Consider the following 17,718-nt stretch of genomic DNA (forward strand, 5'->3'; position numbering starts at 1 on the left):
GGTTCTTGGTGCCAATTCCACAAATGTTTTCCTAGAAGAAGTGCTGTTCTAGTGGTGCTGCATTGGCTTCTGGGATAATAATCAACAAGAATGGGGAAGATCCCATAAAATCCTGAAAAAAAATTGACTGTTTATAGGCAACTATAGGGATGTCCTTCTTTCCAGAGCTTCCATACTATGGATCAAACAACTCATTCCATTACAGGAAGAAGAATTATGATAGTGTGAATGAGTTAGGAAAGACAGCAGCATTCATGTCAGATTCTACCTTAACTACCCCATAGCTCTCCATAAAAGTCACAGGCTCAATTGTTTACATCAGAAGCAGCTGTAATACAGAACAGAAATATGGATTCTGAATCAGAACTGATTCTAATATCCAGACACTTCAAGGTTGAATATTTAGATCTAAAGCAGTGGTTCTCAACCTTTTTAATGCAGCGACCCCCAACCGGTCATAAGTCCAGGACTACTCAACTGGTTGTAAGTCGAGGACTACCCAACCAGTCGTAAGTCGAGCACTTTCCCTGCCCGGGAGCGCCGCGCATGCATGGTGCCACCCCCTAAGCCGGCAGAGTGTAGCTGGCAAGGGGCAGTGACGGAGCAGGCCGACCACCGGCTGGGCCACCAGCTAGCCCAGCCCAAAGGAGGTAAGGCACCCGCTGGGCCCCACACGCACCAGCAACCCTCCCTGCGCCCGCCGGCCTCCCACCTCCCACCCTTGACCCTCTTTTACTTACATTTTTAGTAGTTGCTCAGCAGGGAGGGGTGGAAACTTCCAGACAGCTCGCCTTCGCTGCAGACAACTTGCAGCACCGTTTGCAGAATGGGACTTTTGGCGGGCTCAGCAGGGCAGAGACAGCCTGGACAATTCCTATTGGCTTTTGAAAGCCAATAGAATTAGACTCTATTCAAGAGAGTCTATTCTATTGGCTTTCAAAAGTCAATAGAATAAAAGGGAGTAGCACAGCTAAGGAAAAGGGGAAAAAAATGGCGGACTGCATTGTTTGGTGACCCCCGTGAAATGGTTGTTCGACCCCAAATAAGGTCGCGACCCACTGGTTGAGAACCGCTGATCTAAAGTAAGGACAAAAAGAAAGACTTACTACTAACTAGAAGAGAGGCTAGACTAGAGGGAAGATCACAGGAATGTCCACTATCTTACAAAGTTCTTTCAGCATTATGATTGTTAGAATAGGAACCCAATTTGTATCTTGTGAACATGGCAGTGATCTAACAACATAAATCCTAATGCAAGGACACACCTTTCTTAATACCCAAATGAACTAATGCAAATAGCAATGACAATTTCAATTCTGTCTAATGGATGGAATGCTGGTAAATTTTGCACATCTGTGGATTCATCTATAGGCATGTGAATTTTCTAAGTACTGACCAAACTGTAGAATAAGTTTCAGATGGCATTATAGCCATGTCATCTCACCCCCCCCCCAGAACCCGTCCAAAAGGGAAACTAGTTATCCTGCAGCCCATAGACTATGAATACAAAAATTTCAGCATTTGTTTTGTAGCTCTAGGAACCCTCCCAGAATGACTGGACACCTAGGTTCTTTTAGAACAAAATAGGATGGAGAAATTTAAGGAACAAAATGTGTGTGCTAATTTAGTAGGAACTTAATGGCATTCATTTCATCCCTTAAAAGTGTTGATTCCCCCTTGCCCCTGAAATGCATCCTGGCCACAATTATTTTTGAAATGTTATCCCTAACGTAGCACACAAAACCTAGTATGAATGGATGAGGATGTACATATGACTTCTGAAGATTCTGGACTTCCTTCAGAACATCATAACAAGCAGATCCCAAAAGTATTTATTACTTCTGAAGTGAAATGCTCTCTGATAGTAACTCTTAGTAGCACTCTTGAAAAGCAGCATATTTTGTTAAGCAATTTATCACAAGCTTTCTCAGTTGAGTATTGCCAGCAGATCTGCTTTAAACACTAGAAATTTCTTCCACAGATATTACAGAATATTTTTTCTTTCAAATATTAACTGTTACCAGCCTCCCCTCTGATACATCTCATTCTTGTAGGACAGTAGTTCTCAACCTTTTTAATGCCGTGACCCCCCCCCCAACCGGTCGTAAGTCGAGGACTACTCAACAGGTCGTAAGTCGAGGACTACTCAACTGGTGCAGCACTGTTTGCAGAATGGGACTTTTGGTGGGCTCAGCAGGGCAGAGACAGCCTGGACAATTCCTATTGGCTTTTGAAAGCCAATAGAATTAGACTCTATTCAAGAGAGTCTATTCTATTGGCTTTCAAAAGTCAATAGAATAAAAGGGGCACAGCTAAGGAAAAAGGGGAAAAAATGGCGGACTGTGTTGTTTGGCGACCCCCGTGAAATGGTCGTTCGACCCCAAATGGGGTCCCAACCCACAGGTTGAGAACCACTGTTGTAGGAGATCATTCTTATGAATGCCTTTTTTCCATGGTGGACAAAGACATTTCCTTCTATTCTTGGGCACGCGCACACACACACATGGTTAAGCAGTGGATATTTCCCTTTCTTTTAACCACTGTTTCTTTTTATAGGTTTCTTTTGCCCACTTTTCTATAAGTAATGCTCTTAAGAACTTAAATTCATCATTTCAAAACTTGGCATGGGCTTTTCCCTCATAGAAAAATGGATTAAGTATTGACCTTGCTGCTGTTAGTTATCTTGCTTCCATGTAAAAAAATGATGTTTGTGTAATTCTTGGGTTCTAATTTGTAGCTTTACATATATTCACATAATCTAAATATGTTGCAACAGATTCATCAATCCATTTAGATAATTGCAAAATGCTCCAGTTCCAAAATTTCCAGAGGATAACTATAAATACATTAAGAAAGTATAAACTAAATTAAACTGTAAGAAAGAAAAACTTATAAGTCTGTTTTTGTCAGGAAGCCTGCCCTAGCAATAGGGAGCCTATATGTTGGTTCTATTGTAACATCATTCCTCTCATAGCCTTGTTTTATCTCTTATTACTGTTTAAATGGATTTGCAAAAATGTTTTTTTATTGTACACTGTCCAATCACTTTTGATGATATGGGCAGTTGTATATTTTATTTATAAATTTATATAAATTTGGAAGGCTTATTTGACTAAATAAGAGGAACAGCAGAAAAATGGTTTTATTACTATCCTATGTCACTTTTCAAAGTTCAGTTATATTATTAGGTATTGCTTGATATGTCTTTTACCCCATCTTATTTGTAGAATCATAAATTAAATGTTATGAATGTATCTGCAGCAAGTCATGATGATCCAAACTGATATGTATACAGTGATGTCATAACAAATATTACCTTATATACTGTCGTATTGATGCCTAAGGCAAATATATAAGTTATGGCATTTGTGTGATATGACATATGTATCATCATTTGCTTCCCCCTTGTGGAGACATATACTTTCCATTTCTTATTCAAGTATCTGTACAATTAATTTTTAGTAGAATTCCCACTTTTTTAAGTAGTTGTGAATATAAGTGTTTCGGTGGATTGGTTGTGTAAGAGTTTTATTATAAAAATATTTTCTGGTAATATCTAACATAAATGTCTCCACTCAGGTAACTCCTAAATATTAAGTTTGTTATGCTGCGTGTAGACTTTAAAAAAAAAATAATGTTGATTTCTTTCTTTTAAGAAAGAAAATGAATTGGATAAACTTATAAAAGAGGAGACGGACTTAAAATATTACATTGGAGATCTACGTCAGAAAGTAGAAGAAGCAAAAAGTTCATTTGCAATAAATAAAAGCCGAGGAAAAGTTCTTGAAGCCTTAATTCAGCAGAAGAAATCTGGAAATATTTCTGGAATATATGGAAGACTTGTAAGCTATTTGTTTTTTTTTTATTATATTGTTATTTTCCCCTCCTTTTTTGAACTGTAATTTAGGAAAGAACTATATTCATTGAGAAAACATGTTATCAGGGAATGGCTGGTCGTAATAAAACTTAATTTGTGGCCGTTGCTTGGAGATTAAAGTATTTGCTTGTTAAGGTAAAATATTATTAAATAAAGATTATTATAAATAAATTATATCCTTATTACTGTCATATACCAGCATAAAGTGCGTTAGAGTCATTAAAAAGTATAATGGATTTAAAATATCTTGATTTAATGAAAATCTAACAAAATTATAAAAAGCTAGAAAATGTAAAAGAAGTGTTTGTTAAAAGCTAAAAGTATATATAAAAAACCTTCTTCAAAGATATGTCTGGTTTCCAAGGGTTTTCTACAGGAAAAAAAAAAGTTCAACATTAGCTTTTCATTTTTAAACATCTGCTAGATATCCAGTTCTTTGGTCATATACCTTTCAATGTTTTTGTTGATATGCTACAATAAACTAGTGTTCTACTATCTTGATTTTATTAGAGTTTTGAAAACATTTAAATTGTAATTTTTACTAAGGAATCTATGAAGGTATACCGTGATTTATCCATTATTGATCTTTCACATAAAACTTATGTGTAAATCATATTATTGTAGTTGGCAGCATTACCCCGTATTTTTATTTCAAACCAGGCTGCATTTATCTACATTCTTTTACACACCCATGCATGTACACAAAGTGGCGTGTTCCTTCAATACTGAAAAGGATTCAAATGTTGACTCAAACATCTTTAAGCTTCAGAGGATTTTGTTCACAACTGCTGGAGAATTAATTGTGCATAAGATAAAAGTTTCCCTTGAGCTGAATTCTGTTACTGGTGTTACATGAAATCTCAATGTTTTCCAAACAGCAATAGGGAAGGACTTTGCAATTGCATCTTCTAGATTTATTATATATTTTAACTTCTCATTCTAGCTTACTGTCTTGATTTTTCCTGGCAGTCTCTCATCGATGTCCAATCCTGCAGAATCCATTCTGGGTTAGTCACTGGGACCAGATATTTAGTCTTCCAAGCTTTCAGATTCTGCTGGAAAACCATCCTCGGAATATGTATACATTCTGGTGAGAGTGCATTCCAGCATGAGTCTGAAACCTCGGAAGACTAAACCTCTGGTCCCAGTGACCAACCCAGTTGGATCCTGCAACATTATCCTGGGATGCGTATATTTGCCTCCAAGTCCAATCCTGTACAGCTTTTTTTCAAGATTTGCTTCAGACAACAAAGTACTGCCATTTGCTTTGATTGACAGTGCTTATACAACTTCAATTAATTTAAGTTAAATGCATATAATTTTTTGGACTCTTACACACTACACATTTTAATAATGAAGCTTAGAACAAAGAAGCAAATTATGTTAATTTCTCTTAATGAAAAATGAAGTGTGTGTTTTAATGAAATTTGTGGTATTTATATGTTAATAAATATTGCTTAGTATCATGTTACTAACTTCTGTTTCTTACCTGTATACTAAATATTTGATATTTTGCCAACAGGGTGACTTGGGAGCTATAGATGAAAAATACGATGTTGCAATATCATCATCATGCGGAGCATTAGATCACATAGTTGTTGATACTATTGATACAGCTCAAAAATGTGTTAATTTCTTAAAGAAGCAAAACATAGGAGTAGCAACATTTATAGCTCTTGATAAGGTTTGTATGGTTTTAATTTGTTGTAATTTTCTTGTAATTGGTAGGGTTTTTTAATTTGGAAAAATGATTTTATATTATAGCTATAGTCAATAAATGTTTTCCAATGACTGATATTTAAATTTTAATATAAAATTGGAACTAAATTTTAATGTCATTTTTATTATCTTGATACATGAAAATTTTTGCCTTTAAACCAATAATTAATATCAATGCTTTCATTTATGTATCCATTAAAATTATCCATGTTTTGAATAATTTTATGTGATCCTCTAACAGAGCCTCACATGTGCTTTAGTAGCTGCTCGGAATATTATTATTTTTAAATAATTAGATCTGAGCCTTGCAAGATTTTGTAGCCATCGCTGTTTTAATAAAAGCAGCTTTAGGTCTATGTCAACCATAAGTAGCCTTCGAATTATAACCGCAACTGGGACTGGAATTTCAATCTTAAGTCATGACAATCATAAGTCAAGACACTTCTATGAATGGATCTGATTTTATGACCATTTTTATGGTAGTTATTAAGCAAATGACCTGCTTGCAAGTACAAATCTCCGAATTAAGCAAATCATATGGTTGTAATCCCAGATCTATCTCCCGAATGGTTGCTTTTTGGCAGAATAAGTACTAATGCTGGAAACTGGCAAATTCATAAATCGCAGTCATGTGACCTTGGGATGCTGCAATCAGTTGTAAATATGAACTAGTTGCCAATCATCTGAAATGCAGTCATGTAATCACCGACTTGATGGCATTGCAACAATCTATGACATCCATAAGTGCTTTTCAAGGCTGTAAATCATCCTTTCCAAGGCCACCGTACCTGAACATTCTTAAACAACCAATTAGAAGTTTACTGCTACCTGTAGTTTTAACTGTTCTCTGTTCATATCCTACCCATTAAAATGCAGCACCAGAAAAGTAGGACAAAACCTATAGCAAAATGTTATTTTGCTAAGAAATTTTTATGGTGTGTTCTCTGGATGCCAGGTTACAGTTTGAAAATATATATTAAGATTGCATCAAAGAAAGGACTAAAAATGTTTTGTAGTATCATTAAGATGCCAATAAATAAATAAAACAAAAATCGATATAACTGAAGCTGTAGATATGCTTATATAATTTTTAAAATTATCAATCTATTGCTTTTATGATGGTTTTCATTCTCCTCCAGATGGCAGTATGGGAGAAAAACATGGGCAAAATTCAGACTCCTGAAAACATTCCTCGTCTATTTGACATGGTGAAAATGAAAGATGAGAAGGTTCGCCAAGCTTTTTATTTTGCATTGCGTGATACTCTGGTAGCCAATAACTTGGATCAGGCCACCAGAGTAGCATTTGGAAAAGGCAATAGATGGAGAGTCATAACTTTGCAAGGACAACTGATAGAACAGTCAGGTACTTTTAAAAATACAATAAAAAAGAAATGGAATGTATATATAAGGCTAGCATTTCTAATTTGTTCTTAATATTTCCATAGGAACAATGACTGGTGGTGGAGGAAAAGTAATGAAGGGTAGAATGGGATCCTCTGTTATAGTTGAAACATCTGAAGAAGAGGTTAGTAGACTGCATAAATGCTGAATACATATTTATTTGCATGACCTTTTCTATTATAACAAATCTCAAAATGCCTTATAATCAAGAACTAAAATACCTACTGTAGGTTTAAATAATAAAAATAACTAATTCAACTTAAAGTGTAAGGAAAGGAAAACAAATGTACACCTACAGCAATCATATTCAAAGCCCTGGAATAATCATATTGAACCTTAAGTGTGTCACAAATTTTAGAAATGGGAGTATTCATGAATAAGATGACACTAATAAATTCCGGATAATACTTTGCTTAACTTATTTACATTTAACTTTTTTAACTTACAATTTATTTTTGCAGGTCCAAGAAATGGAATCACAATTGCAAAAAAAGACTCAAATGGCCATGCTATGTCAGGAACAGAAAGCACAACTGGAGGAAATAATAGCGAAATTACATAAAAATATTAGAGAAATGAAAAACACTTTAGAAAAATATACTGCCAGTATAAAGGTAATAATCATTGTTTATGTTGCATAGCTACATCTTTTTTAGAGGAAACTAAATTTGTGGTCTATTTTTGAGACAGTCCTATTTAAAAATATCACCCAAGAAAATAAATGCAAGATTCTGAATCTCAGAAAATAAAACTGTTCTTTTGAACTTGTACTTTGTAGGTAGTTCTAGAGACTGCCTTTCTACAGTGGTATTTCTATTATTTAATATAACTGGTAGAAGACAACCTTTCTTCAGATTAAGTCATAATGTGAAGGTTTACAAGTTTAAATTCTTCATTTGAGAATGAAGTCATCTAGAATGTATAGAAATTTAATAAATATGTAAAATAAATTAGAATTTGAGAGCAGGTATGTAGATTAGGAATTATGAATTCATTTTAATAAAACACTCTGAAGCAAGTAGACAAAAATGGGATACAGTGGGGCAAAAAAGTATTTAGTCAGCCACCAATTGTGCAAGTTCACCCACTTAAAAAGATGAGAGAGGCCTGTAATTGTCATCATAGGTAGACCTCAACTATGAGAGACAAAATGAGAAAACAAATCCAGACAATCACATTGTCTGATTTGGAAAGGATTTATTTGCAAATTATGGTGGAAAATAAGTATTTGGTCACCTACAAACAAGCAAGATTTCTGGCTCTCACAGATCTGTAACTTCTTTAAGAGGCTCCTCTGTCCTCCACTCATTACCTGTATTAATGGCACCTGTTTGAACTTGCTATCAGTATAAAAGACACCTGTCCACAACCTCAAACAGTCACACTCCAAACTCCACTATGGTGAAGACCAAAGAGCTGTCGAAGGACACCAGAAACAAAATTGTAGACCTGCACCAGGCTGGGAAGACTGAATCTGCAATAGGCAAGCAGCTTGGTGTGAAGAAATCAACTGTGGGAGCAATAATTAGAAAATGGAAGATATACAAGACCACTGATAATCTCCCTCGATCTGGGGCTCCACGCAAGATCTCACCCCGTGGGGTTAACATGATCACAAGAACAGTGAGCAAAAATCCCAGAACAGGGGACCTAGTGAATGACCTGCAGAGAGCTGGGACCAACATAACAAAGGCAACCATCGTAACACACTACACCACCAGGGACTCAGATCCTGCAGTGCCAGACGTGTCCCCTTGCTTAAGCCAGTACATGTCCGGGCCATCTGAAGTCTGCTAGAGAGCATTTGGATGATCCAGAAGAGGATTGGGAGAATGTCATATGGTCAGATGAAACCAAAGTAGAACTGTTTGGTAGAAACACAACTCATCGTGTTTGGAGGAGAGAGAATGCTGAGTTGCATCCAAAGAACACCATACCTACTGTGAAGCATGGGGGTGGCAACATCATGCTTTGGGGCTGTTTCTCTGCAAAGGGACCAGGACGACTGATCCGTGTACAGGAAAGAATGAATGGGGCCATGTATCGTGAGATTTTGAGTGCAAACCTCCTTCCATCAGCAAGGGCATTGAAGATGAAACGTGGCTGGGTCTTTCAGCATGACATCCCAAATACACCGCCCGGGCAACGAAGGAGTGGCTTCGTAAGAAGCATTTCAAGGTCCTGGAGTGGCCTAGCCAGTCTCCAGATCTCAACCCCATAGGAAACCTTTGGAGGGAGTTGAAAGTCCGTGTTGCCCAGCGACAGCCCCAAAACATCACTGCTCTAGAGGAGATCTGCATGGAGGAATGGGCCAACATACCAGCAACAGTGTGCCAACCTTGTGAAGACTTACAGAAAATGTTTGACCTCTGTCTTTGTCAACAAAGGATATATAACAGTATTGAGATGAACTTTTGATATTGACCAAATACTTATTTTCCACCATAATTTGCAAATAAATTCTTTCCAAATCAGACAATGTGATTGTCTGGATTTGTTTTCTCATTTTGTCTCTCATAGTTGAGGTCTACCTATGATGACAATTACAGGCCTCTCTCATCTTTTTAAGTGGGTGAATTTGTACAATTGGTGGCTGACTAAATACTTTTTTGCCCCACTGTATTTTCATTTATTGACAGAAGTTCTTATATCATAAAATCATGTTCAAGAAGAGTAGCTTGTGAGGAGTCTGCTGGTCTGAAGTCAATTGAGAGTTGTCTTTCATGAGGATTATGCAGTACTCATGAACTTGAATATTTTGTGTGAACTGCTAACATGCCTCTTTTTATCTTTAGAGTTTGTTGGATCAAGAAGCTCATTTAAAAGTCCAGGTTAAAGAACTAGAAGCAAATGTAATTGCTTCTGCTCCTGATAAAGTCAAGCAAATAGAAATGGAGAAAAAATGTAATAACTTCAAAGAAGGTAAATAATCTTTGGGGGCTGGTTCATGTCTTGCAAAATGTTGAATTTTACTCTTGGTTCCCCCCCCCCCCCCACACACACACTATATAAATCCATTAAATGTTTTTGCCATTTTTTAAATGTGCGATTTGAATTGGTGTCATTTGAAATCGTTTTATCTTGCGTAGTGATCTCTTTTTGGTCACCTTAAGTCATAACTAGAAATGTTTTAATATTTTCTGTATTTCAAGGTCTTGTTTCATTCCCTTCCATAATTTATTGCAACAGTTTCAAAATATATCCTTATTGCATCATGACAAGTAAAGTACTAAATATTTCAGTGGAACTTTTGTTATCTCACAGTCAGGTCTCCTTTTTCACATTTTTCCCCTCAAGCTAAGTTCCTGCTATTATGTTGTTTTCTTTTGATTGATTTTCTTTTCAGAAAACAAGCCAGAATCCTTTATTACTTTTATCAGCTCTCATAATAATATTTATATATTTTCAAGCTTTATAACATTGCCCAACCCAAACAGTGTGGCTCTGAGCAGCATACAGCATAAACATACAATATATTAAAAAAGAATAAACAAAAAAATCATAACAATAAATAGGCAACATATAAATATAAAATGTAAAACACTAAACAAATATACAAGAAATGAAATCTAGGGGGAGTTGGACTTAACTGGCCCCTAATGTCTGGGAAGAGCCAAGTCTTAGTGGCTTTCCTTAAGGCAAGAATATTGGGCCTGTTGAGAAGTTGATTGTTCTAGAAATCAGTGAAAAAGGCAGATTTCCTGGATCTGATAAGATGACAAAATTTAGAGTGCAGAGCATATCCTACCTTTGGAGATGTGTGATAGAGGTAGATATTCTTGGAACAAGGTGGGATCCTTCAAAGTAATCCATGTGGGGCTTTAAAGGCAATAATCAGCAGCTTGGATCATACCCGGAATCCTATTAGCCAGTACAGTTTAGAGAGTTACATGAGCATAACGAGATTTGCTTGTCAGCCCCCCAGATAAACTAGGCAGGAGACATGACTAGATGAACTAATTCTACTTTATTGTAAGGCTACATTAATAGAATCCTGCAAATCTGAAAGTGCAAACTTCCTGCCACCACTTTTGATTGCTTTATTCATTAGGGTAGGTCCTTCCTAAGTTTCTTACTCTAACCATGAAGCCACTGGGGCTCCTGCCTCTCTTGTCTGATTGTTTCCTAAGCACATCTCTTCCCCTCGTTCCCCAAGGTCATCCATACATCCACGTTTCATTTAGAGTGATCAGGTGTGAGTGACTATGAACAGGGCCTCCTTGTTTGAGGATGAACAAGTGGCAAACAAGACATAGTTGTGCAAAGGCTCCCCTGGTCATAGCTGTTGCCTGCTCTTCAAGCAGGAGCTGAGAATCCTATAGAATGTGCAGATTGTGCACCAAATCTGAATGGTGTAGTGCCACCCAACCAAAACCAAAGATGGAAATTCTGCAACTTCCAGATCTGGTAGACCCAGAGTTCAGTTGATTCCCTTCCACCAACTGGAACTGGCATTCGAAAACCACTGCAAAAAGGTGCCAACACCCATAGTGAACCGGGGTGATACCATTGTTCAAAGGCCATTAAGAGATCAAGGAGAGATGGATGCACCACCTCTATCCTGAGTTAATTGTAGGTCATCAACAAGTATAATATTATTGGTAAAATTCAAAACAATAGTTCTTTACATTTCCATCTTTAATTTTGCAGTAAAATATTAATAAGGATATTTCTTTTTGATAGATTATGACAAAGTGGCTGCAAAAGCTGACAAACTGGAAAAAGAAGTTAAAAGACTACATAATCTCATTATTGAGATAAGTAATAATAAACTTAAAGCTCAGCAAGACAGTCTTGATAAGATAAACAAAGAAATAGATCAGTGCACTTTTGCCATTACAAAAGCGCAGGTAGCCATCAAGACATCAGAAAGGTATGATTTCCTATTATGAACCAACCTCTTAGAGGTAGAATTGCGATATTTATTGTAATTATTACATTTAATTCAATAATTTAACAAATGTATTAAGTAATCCATGTATTAACTGCTGACAGTCTTTTTTGTTCTTATAACTAAATTTTTAATTCTTAATAGTCTGAATTCTGCTATTGTGTCATGCATTGGTTTCAACACATATATTGGTGACTTATTTAAAGAATATAATGAATTACATAGACAAATATTGAGCAAACCCATAACTATTCAAGAGACTAAGGAAGCAATTTAAAATGTTAAATTGACAAAGCACTAGGCCCAGACAGGCTGATAGCCCAATATTATAAAACATAAAGGAAGAACTGTTGGAACCATAGTAAAGAGGTAAGAACAATGAGTGAAATTAAAGAAACACAAATAATACCAAAGACATGGGGAGATGCATATATAATTTTGAACTATATAAAAAAGGAATTAATCCAGAGAACTTCAGACATATAATCCAATTTCTTTAGTGAACATCAATTATAAGCTACAGTGCATTCAGAAAGTATTCAGACCCCTGTCAATTTTGTTATGCTGCAGTCTGATTCTACAGTTGTTGAATTTTTTTTTCTCTCATTAATCTACACTTGGTGCCCCAAAACGACAAAGTGAAAATAGAATTTTAGATATCTCTGTAAATTTATTTTAAAAAATCCTGAAATGTCACATTGGCATAAGTGTTCGGACCCTTCACTCAGTACTTTGTTGAAGCACCTTTGGCAGCAATTACAGCTTCAAGGTTTTTTTGGGTATGATGCAACAAGCTTTGCACATCTGGACTGGAGGGATTTTCTGCCATTCTTCCTTACAAATCCTCTCAAGCTCAGTCATGTTAAATAGCGACCGTTGGTGGACATGCATTTTCAAGTCCCTCTAGAGATGTTCAATAGGATTCAGGTCAGGGCTCTTGCTGAGCCACATTAGGACATTCACGGAGTTGTTCCTAAACCACTCATGTATTGTCCTGGCTGTGTGCTTAGGATCATTTTCATGTTGGAAAATGAATCTTCGGCCCAGTCTGAGGTCCAGAGGGCCGTGGAACAGATTTTCATTGAAGATATCCCTGTACTTTACTTTCCCTCAACCCTGACCAGTCTCCTAGTCCCTGCTGCTGGAAACACCCCCGCAGCATGGAGACGGGACAGAGTTCCAGAATGCCACCACCACACTTCACTGTTGTGATGATATTGGGCAAGTGATGAGTGGTGCCTTGTTTCCTCCAGACATAACATTTAGAATTGAGGCCAAACAGTTCAATCTTGGTTTCATCAGATCAGAGAATCTTGTTCCTCACAGTATGAGAATCCTTCAGGTGCTTATTTGCAAACTTCAAGCGGGCTTTCATGTTTTGCACTGAGGAGACGCTTCCGTCTAGCCACTCTGCCATAAAACCCAGATTGATAGAGGCCTGCAGTGATGGGTGTTCTTCTGGAGCTCTGTCCCATCTCCACAAAGGATCTTTGGAGCTCAGTCAGGGTGACTATTGGATTCTTGGTCATCTCTCTTACTAAGGCTCTTCTCCCCCGATTGCTCAGTTTGTGCCAAACTTCTTCCATTTGAGAATTATGGAGGCCATTGTGCTCTAGCAACCTTCAGTGCAGCAGAGGTTATTGTAGCCTTCCCCAGATCTGTGCCTTGCAATGATCCTGTCTCTGAGCTCTGCAGGCAGTTCCTTTTACCTCATGGCTTTTTCTCTGCTACAGTATGCATTGTCAGCTGTGAGGCCTTTAGAGAGGTGTGTGCCTTTCCAAATCATGTCCAATCAATTTAATTTATCATAGGTGGACTCCAATCAATGTGTAGAAACATGTCAGCAACTATCAAAAGAATGGGAGGCACCTGAGCTAAATTTCAAGTGTTGTTACAAAGGGTCTGAATACTTATGCCAATGTGATATTTCGGTTTGTTCTTTTTAAAAAAATTACAGACACTTCTAAAATTCTGTTTTTACTTTGTCATTATGGGGAACAGAGTGTAGATTAATGAGAAAAAAAGATTTTCAATAACTGTAGAATCAGGCTGCAGCATAACAAAATTGACAAAAGTGAAGGAGGTCTGAATACATTGTGAATGCACTGTATGTATTACTATTTCCCCACTTCGCCCCCCCCCCATGCATCCTGCTCCCGACTCTTAATATTGCTATACTTTTATTTATTTTTCTTGTTTCATTGTCTTACTATTGTTATATTTACATTTATTATAATTTTACATTTTTACTGTTGTAAGCCACTCAGACTAGCCCCACGGGCGGTAATAAATTTAATTAATTAATTAAAACTGATCAGATAGATCAAAAGGAAAATGAACAATAATAGATTTATAATAAATGAACTAGAATAGATCAGCAATAAAAAACTGACAATATTTTCAGATGCAGAAAAAGATTCTGACATTTCTTGTTAGCAGTTTTAAACAGAATGAATACAAGGCAAAGATTTAAAACATGAGCTCATGTTTCAACAGCGAAGAAAACAGCAATGTAGCTAATTTTTCTGCAGAAAATTTGGTCTTTATTGTATTTATGTATTTAATACATGTTAAAAAGGAGTTTCATAATATATGTTTATACTTTATAGAAACCTGAAGAAAACGGAGGATGCAATTGTTCGCACTGAGAAAGAAATTGAAGAAAATAAAAACAATATAGAAATCTTTAAAAAACAGCTGACTGCATTAGACGAAAGAGCTGCTGAAGTTATAGGTAACAGCAAAAAAGCTGAAGTATGTATAACATTTGCTTAATTTTTCAGATGACATTTAAAATAGTCATAATGATACATGAACCCAAAATGAGCTTGTATAAAAAAAAAAAGTAGTATTTTCTACTGAATTCTCTGGTAAGATTGTAACACTACCAAAAATTATATATGAGGGAAGAGTATCAGATGAAATTCACTCTGCTTAAGGTATATTCTGTTAAAATAATTCTAAGTAAACTAAGTTGCTGTTTTATAGTCTTTAACAGTAACTTTTGAAAGCACAGTGAAAATCGTGGGGTCCTCTGTGCTTTCTGAGCTTGTTTTCTTGCAGATGTTTCATTACTAAACTTGTAACATTATCAGTGCTAGAAGGGAGTAGAGCTTGCTCTCGTTTTATATGCTAGGGGCTTACCCTATAAGTATTGGTAGGAGTGATCTTGGTGATGGATCCTCTACTCATGCAAATATCATCTATTCCAGAACTCATTTTGGAGACTGAATCAAAAGCTTTACGTAGTAGACTAGATGTAAGAATACTGTTCAGAAAAAAACAGCTTTCTAAAACAGTCAAAATAGAAATTGATGATGGCTTTATTCATTTATTTATTTATGGAATATTTTCTCACTTTATGAGAAAGGGAAGAGATTGTCCATAATTCAAAGCAAAACTAAGCAGACAAAACTTGTATGGCTTTTTCAATCACTTTTCTTTGAAATTTGACTAATTTTGATGCTTTGCAAATAATTTTAATTTTATTTTATAAAATTTATTATTTTAATTTTTCATGGTATCTATGTCCATATATATAAATTAAAGATACATTAAAAGGTATTTTAAAATAGATCATTAGAAATGCAATTTTTCTTATAACCTAATAATAAAGATTTAATTTTAACTTGTTTAGGAATCCTTACCAGAGATTCAAGAGGAACGTCGTTTGGTGCTTCAAAAAATTAAAACTATACAAGAAGAAGAACATTTGTTACAAAAAGAGGCTCTCAATATTAGGCTTAAAATTGAACAACTAGACAGTCACATTGCTGAGCATCAATTAAAGATTAAGTATTGGCAAAAGGAGGTAATAAATACTGATAATATTTTTAAAAAATTAACACAAATTACACATTTAGAAAAAGGTCCTAAATGATTGCATATTTCATATAACAGGCATTAAATTATCAACGTATCATATGCTGAAATTTGTAAAAATCAATATTGAAGAAATCAATGGTTTTTATGCTGGGCTTTGTCTCCTGGGTGGAGAAGTGGCAAAGCATGTGCTTTTATAGCATACATGGGTTATACAAGGAAGAGACCTCTGTAGGGACAAATGAAATGCTTCATTCATTATAACCTCCAGAAACTCATTTGGGTAATTTTATTTTTTTGATAGTTATGGGAACTGAGTAAGTGGATTAATATTGAAATTCAGTGGAAACTACTGGAAGTTAAGAGTAGCTCAGAATTAATAAATGTTTATTTATATGATCTTGTCTTAATGGCATCAATACCTTAATTGTATAACAGTTTATATAAAACATCTGTAAGGTTTACCTAAGAAAAAAATTGATTTTCAATTTTCTAAAACTTAGTATAATCCTTTTCCTTGGGTAGGGCATTCTTCAAATTTAGGAACAAAATGAAAAATTATTTGGGAAAGTACACTAATTTTATTAGAATTTTTGTCTATCTTTTGCATTACTGAATTCCTCATTTGTTAACAATTGGACTGTCAAATTTGTTACATTTTCCTGATTCGGTAATTAGTTTTTATGGTCACATTTTCCAGGTGAACTTTTTAACAGTAAGACTTTCAAAATGAAATGCAGCACTTTAAAAACTCCATTAATCACAGTTTAAGAATCTGGGCAAAAATAAACACAATACAGTATATAATCCCCTCTTTAAAATAATTGCTACAGATATGAATGGTAATTGCTCATTCACTGAACTGAATAAAATATATTTTAGATATCAAAGATATCACTGCATTCGATGGAAGATAAACAAACAGAAAACCTTCCAGTACTAACTCAAGATGAACTAGAAAATATTACAGATCCAGATATTATAACAAATCAAATAGCTCTTTTAGAAGCTCAGTGTCATGAAATGAAACCAAACTTGAGTGCCATTGCGGAATATAATAAAAAGGTAAGAATTTTTTCAGTATTGTTGTAGAATTCTTACAAGCTAATGTAGATTAGGTTGTAGTCCCTGGGGTCATGTGATCAAAATTCAGGCATTACAACCCACGCAAACTTCATCTCCATCTATCCACCTAGTTCTTCCCTATCTCTTCTTGATGGGGTTGGCTGCCTTGAATAGCAGCACTCTGTGGCGGCAGCAGCAGCCCTGCACTGCAGCCAGTCACCCCAACACTGGCTGCAAAACAAACCCCAGCCATTTCCTATGCTCCACAATCCTTGCCATGCCCAGTTGATTTTTGCCATCTTTCTCCTACTGCTGCTGAAGTCTACCTTCCTATATGAGGCAGCTGCTGGCCACAGTAGGCCTTGTTCCAAGAGCCATTCAGACCATACTCTAAATTGCATATGCACAATACTTCGGAAGAGAAGCTTTCCAAAGGCTTAAAGCATCGCAAGAATGCCCCATATAATTTCCCCAAGACACTCCAAAGCATTATGAGAATGGCACGCGTGATTTGGAGAATGATGGGTACAGCCTTCTTAAAAGATTTTAGAAGCCCGTACTTTAATTCCAGTACTATTGTCAAGGAGTGCCAGTGTGCAGGGAGACCAAAATGACAGATGTGTATGGGGAAAGTTAAATAAGTTTGAGTAAATTACAGAGGAGGCAGTGTCTTACCATACTGAAGACTGGGCTGGGACGGACCAAGCAATTTGGACTGAAATTTGTAAAGTACATCACATGACCACATTGCTTAGCAATGAAAATCCAGGTAGTCCCAAATGCTGTTATAACCCCATGCAGATCATTAAGTAGGAAGTGGTGGGAGTTCCAGGTAAAGAGTGTGGGTTCTGTAGGGTGGCAGGAGAGGCCTGGCCAAGTTGGGAAGAGGCTGCACTGGGATAGTTGATGAAGGAAAGAGAATATGGATGTGTGAGTGCAGG

At 36.2% G+C, this 17,718-nt stretch overlaps 1 protein-coding gene across 1 annotated transcript in view; it reads left to right on the plus strand.

Annotated features, from left to right (window-relative positions):
• The window catches only part of SMC4 (structural maintenance of chromosomes 4), a 44,390-nt gene that overhangs the window by 23,289 nt on the left and 3,383 nt on the right, over positions 1–17,718 (plus strand). The window contains exons 13-22 of the mRNA XM_039361096.1: positions 3,657–3,842; positions 5,400–5,561; positions 6,736–6,961; positions 7,044–7,123; positions 7,461–7,613; positions 9,795–9,921; positions 11,683–11,872; positions 14,500–14,644; positions 15,528–15,701; positions 16,595–16,777. Of these exons, the coding sequence (XP_039217030.1) occupies positions 3,657–3,842; positions 5,400–5,561; positions 6,736–6,961; positions 7,044–7,123; positions 7,461–7,613; positions 9,795–9,921; positions 11,683–11,872; positions 14,500–14,644; positions 15,528–15,701; positions 16,595–16,777 (1,626 nt within the window). The remainder of the gene's footprint in view (positions 1–3,656; positions 3,843–5,399; positions 5,562–6,735; positions 6,962–7,043; positions 7,124–7,460; positions 7,614–9,794; positions 9,922–11,682; positions 11,873–14,499; positions 14,645–15,527; positions 15,702–16,594; positions 16,778–17,718) is intronic.

Source organism: Crotalus tigris, unplaced genomic scaffold (assembly GCF_016545835.1).
Source record: "Crotalus tigris isolate CLP2741 ecotype Arizona unplaced genomic scaffold, ASM1654583v1 scf7180000019200.1136910, whole genome shotgun sequence".
NCBI lineage: Eukaryota > Metazoa > Chordata > Lepidosauria > Squamata > Viperidae > Crotalus > Crotalus tigris.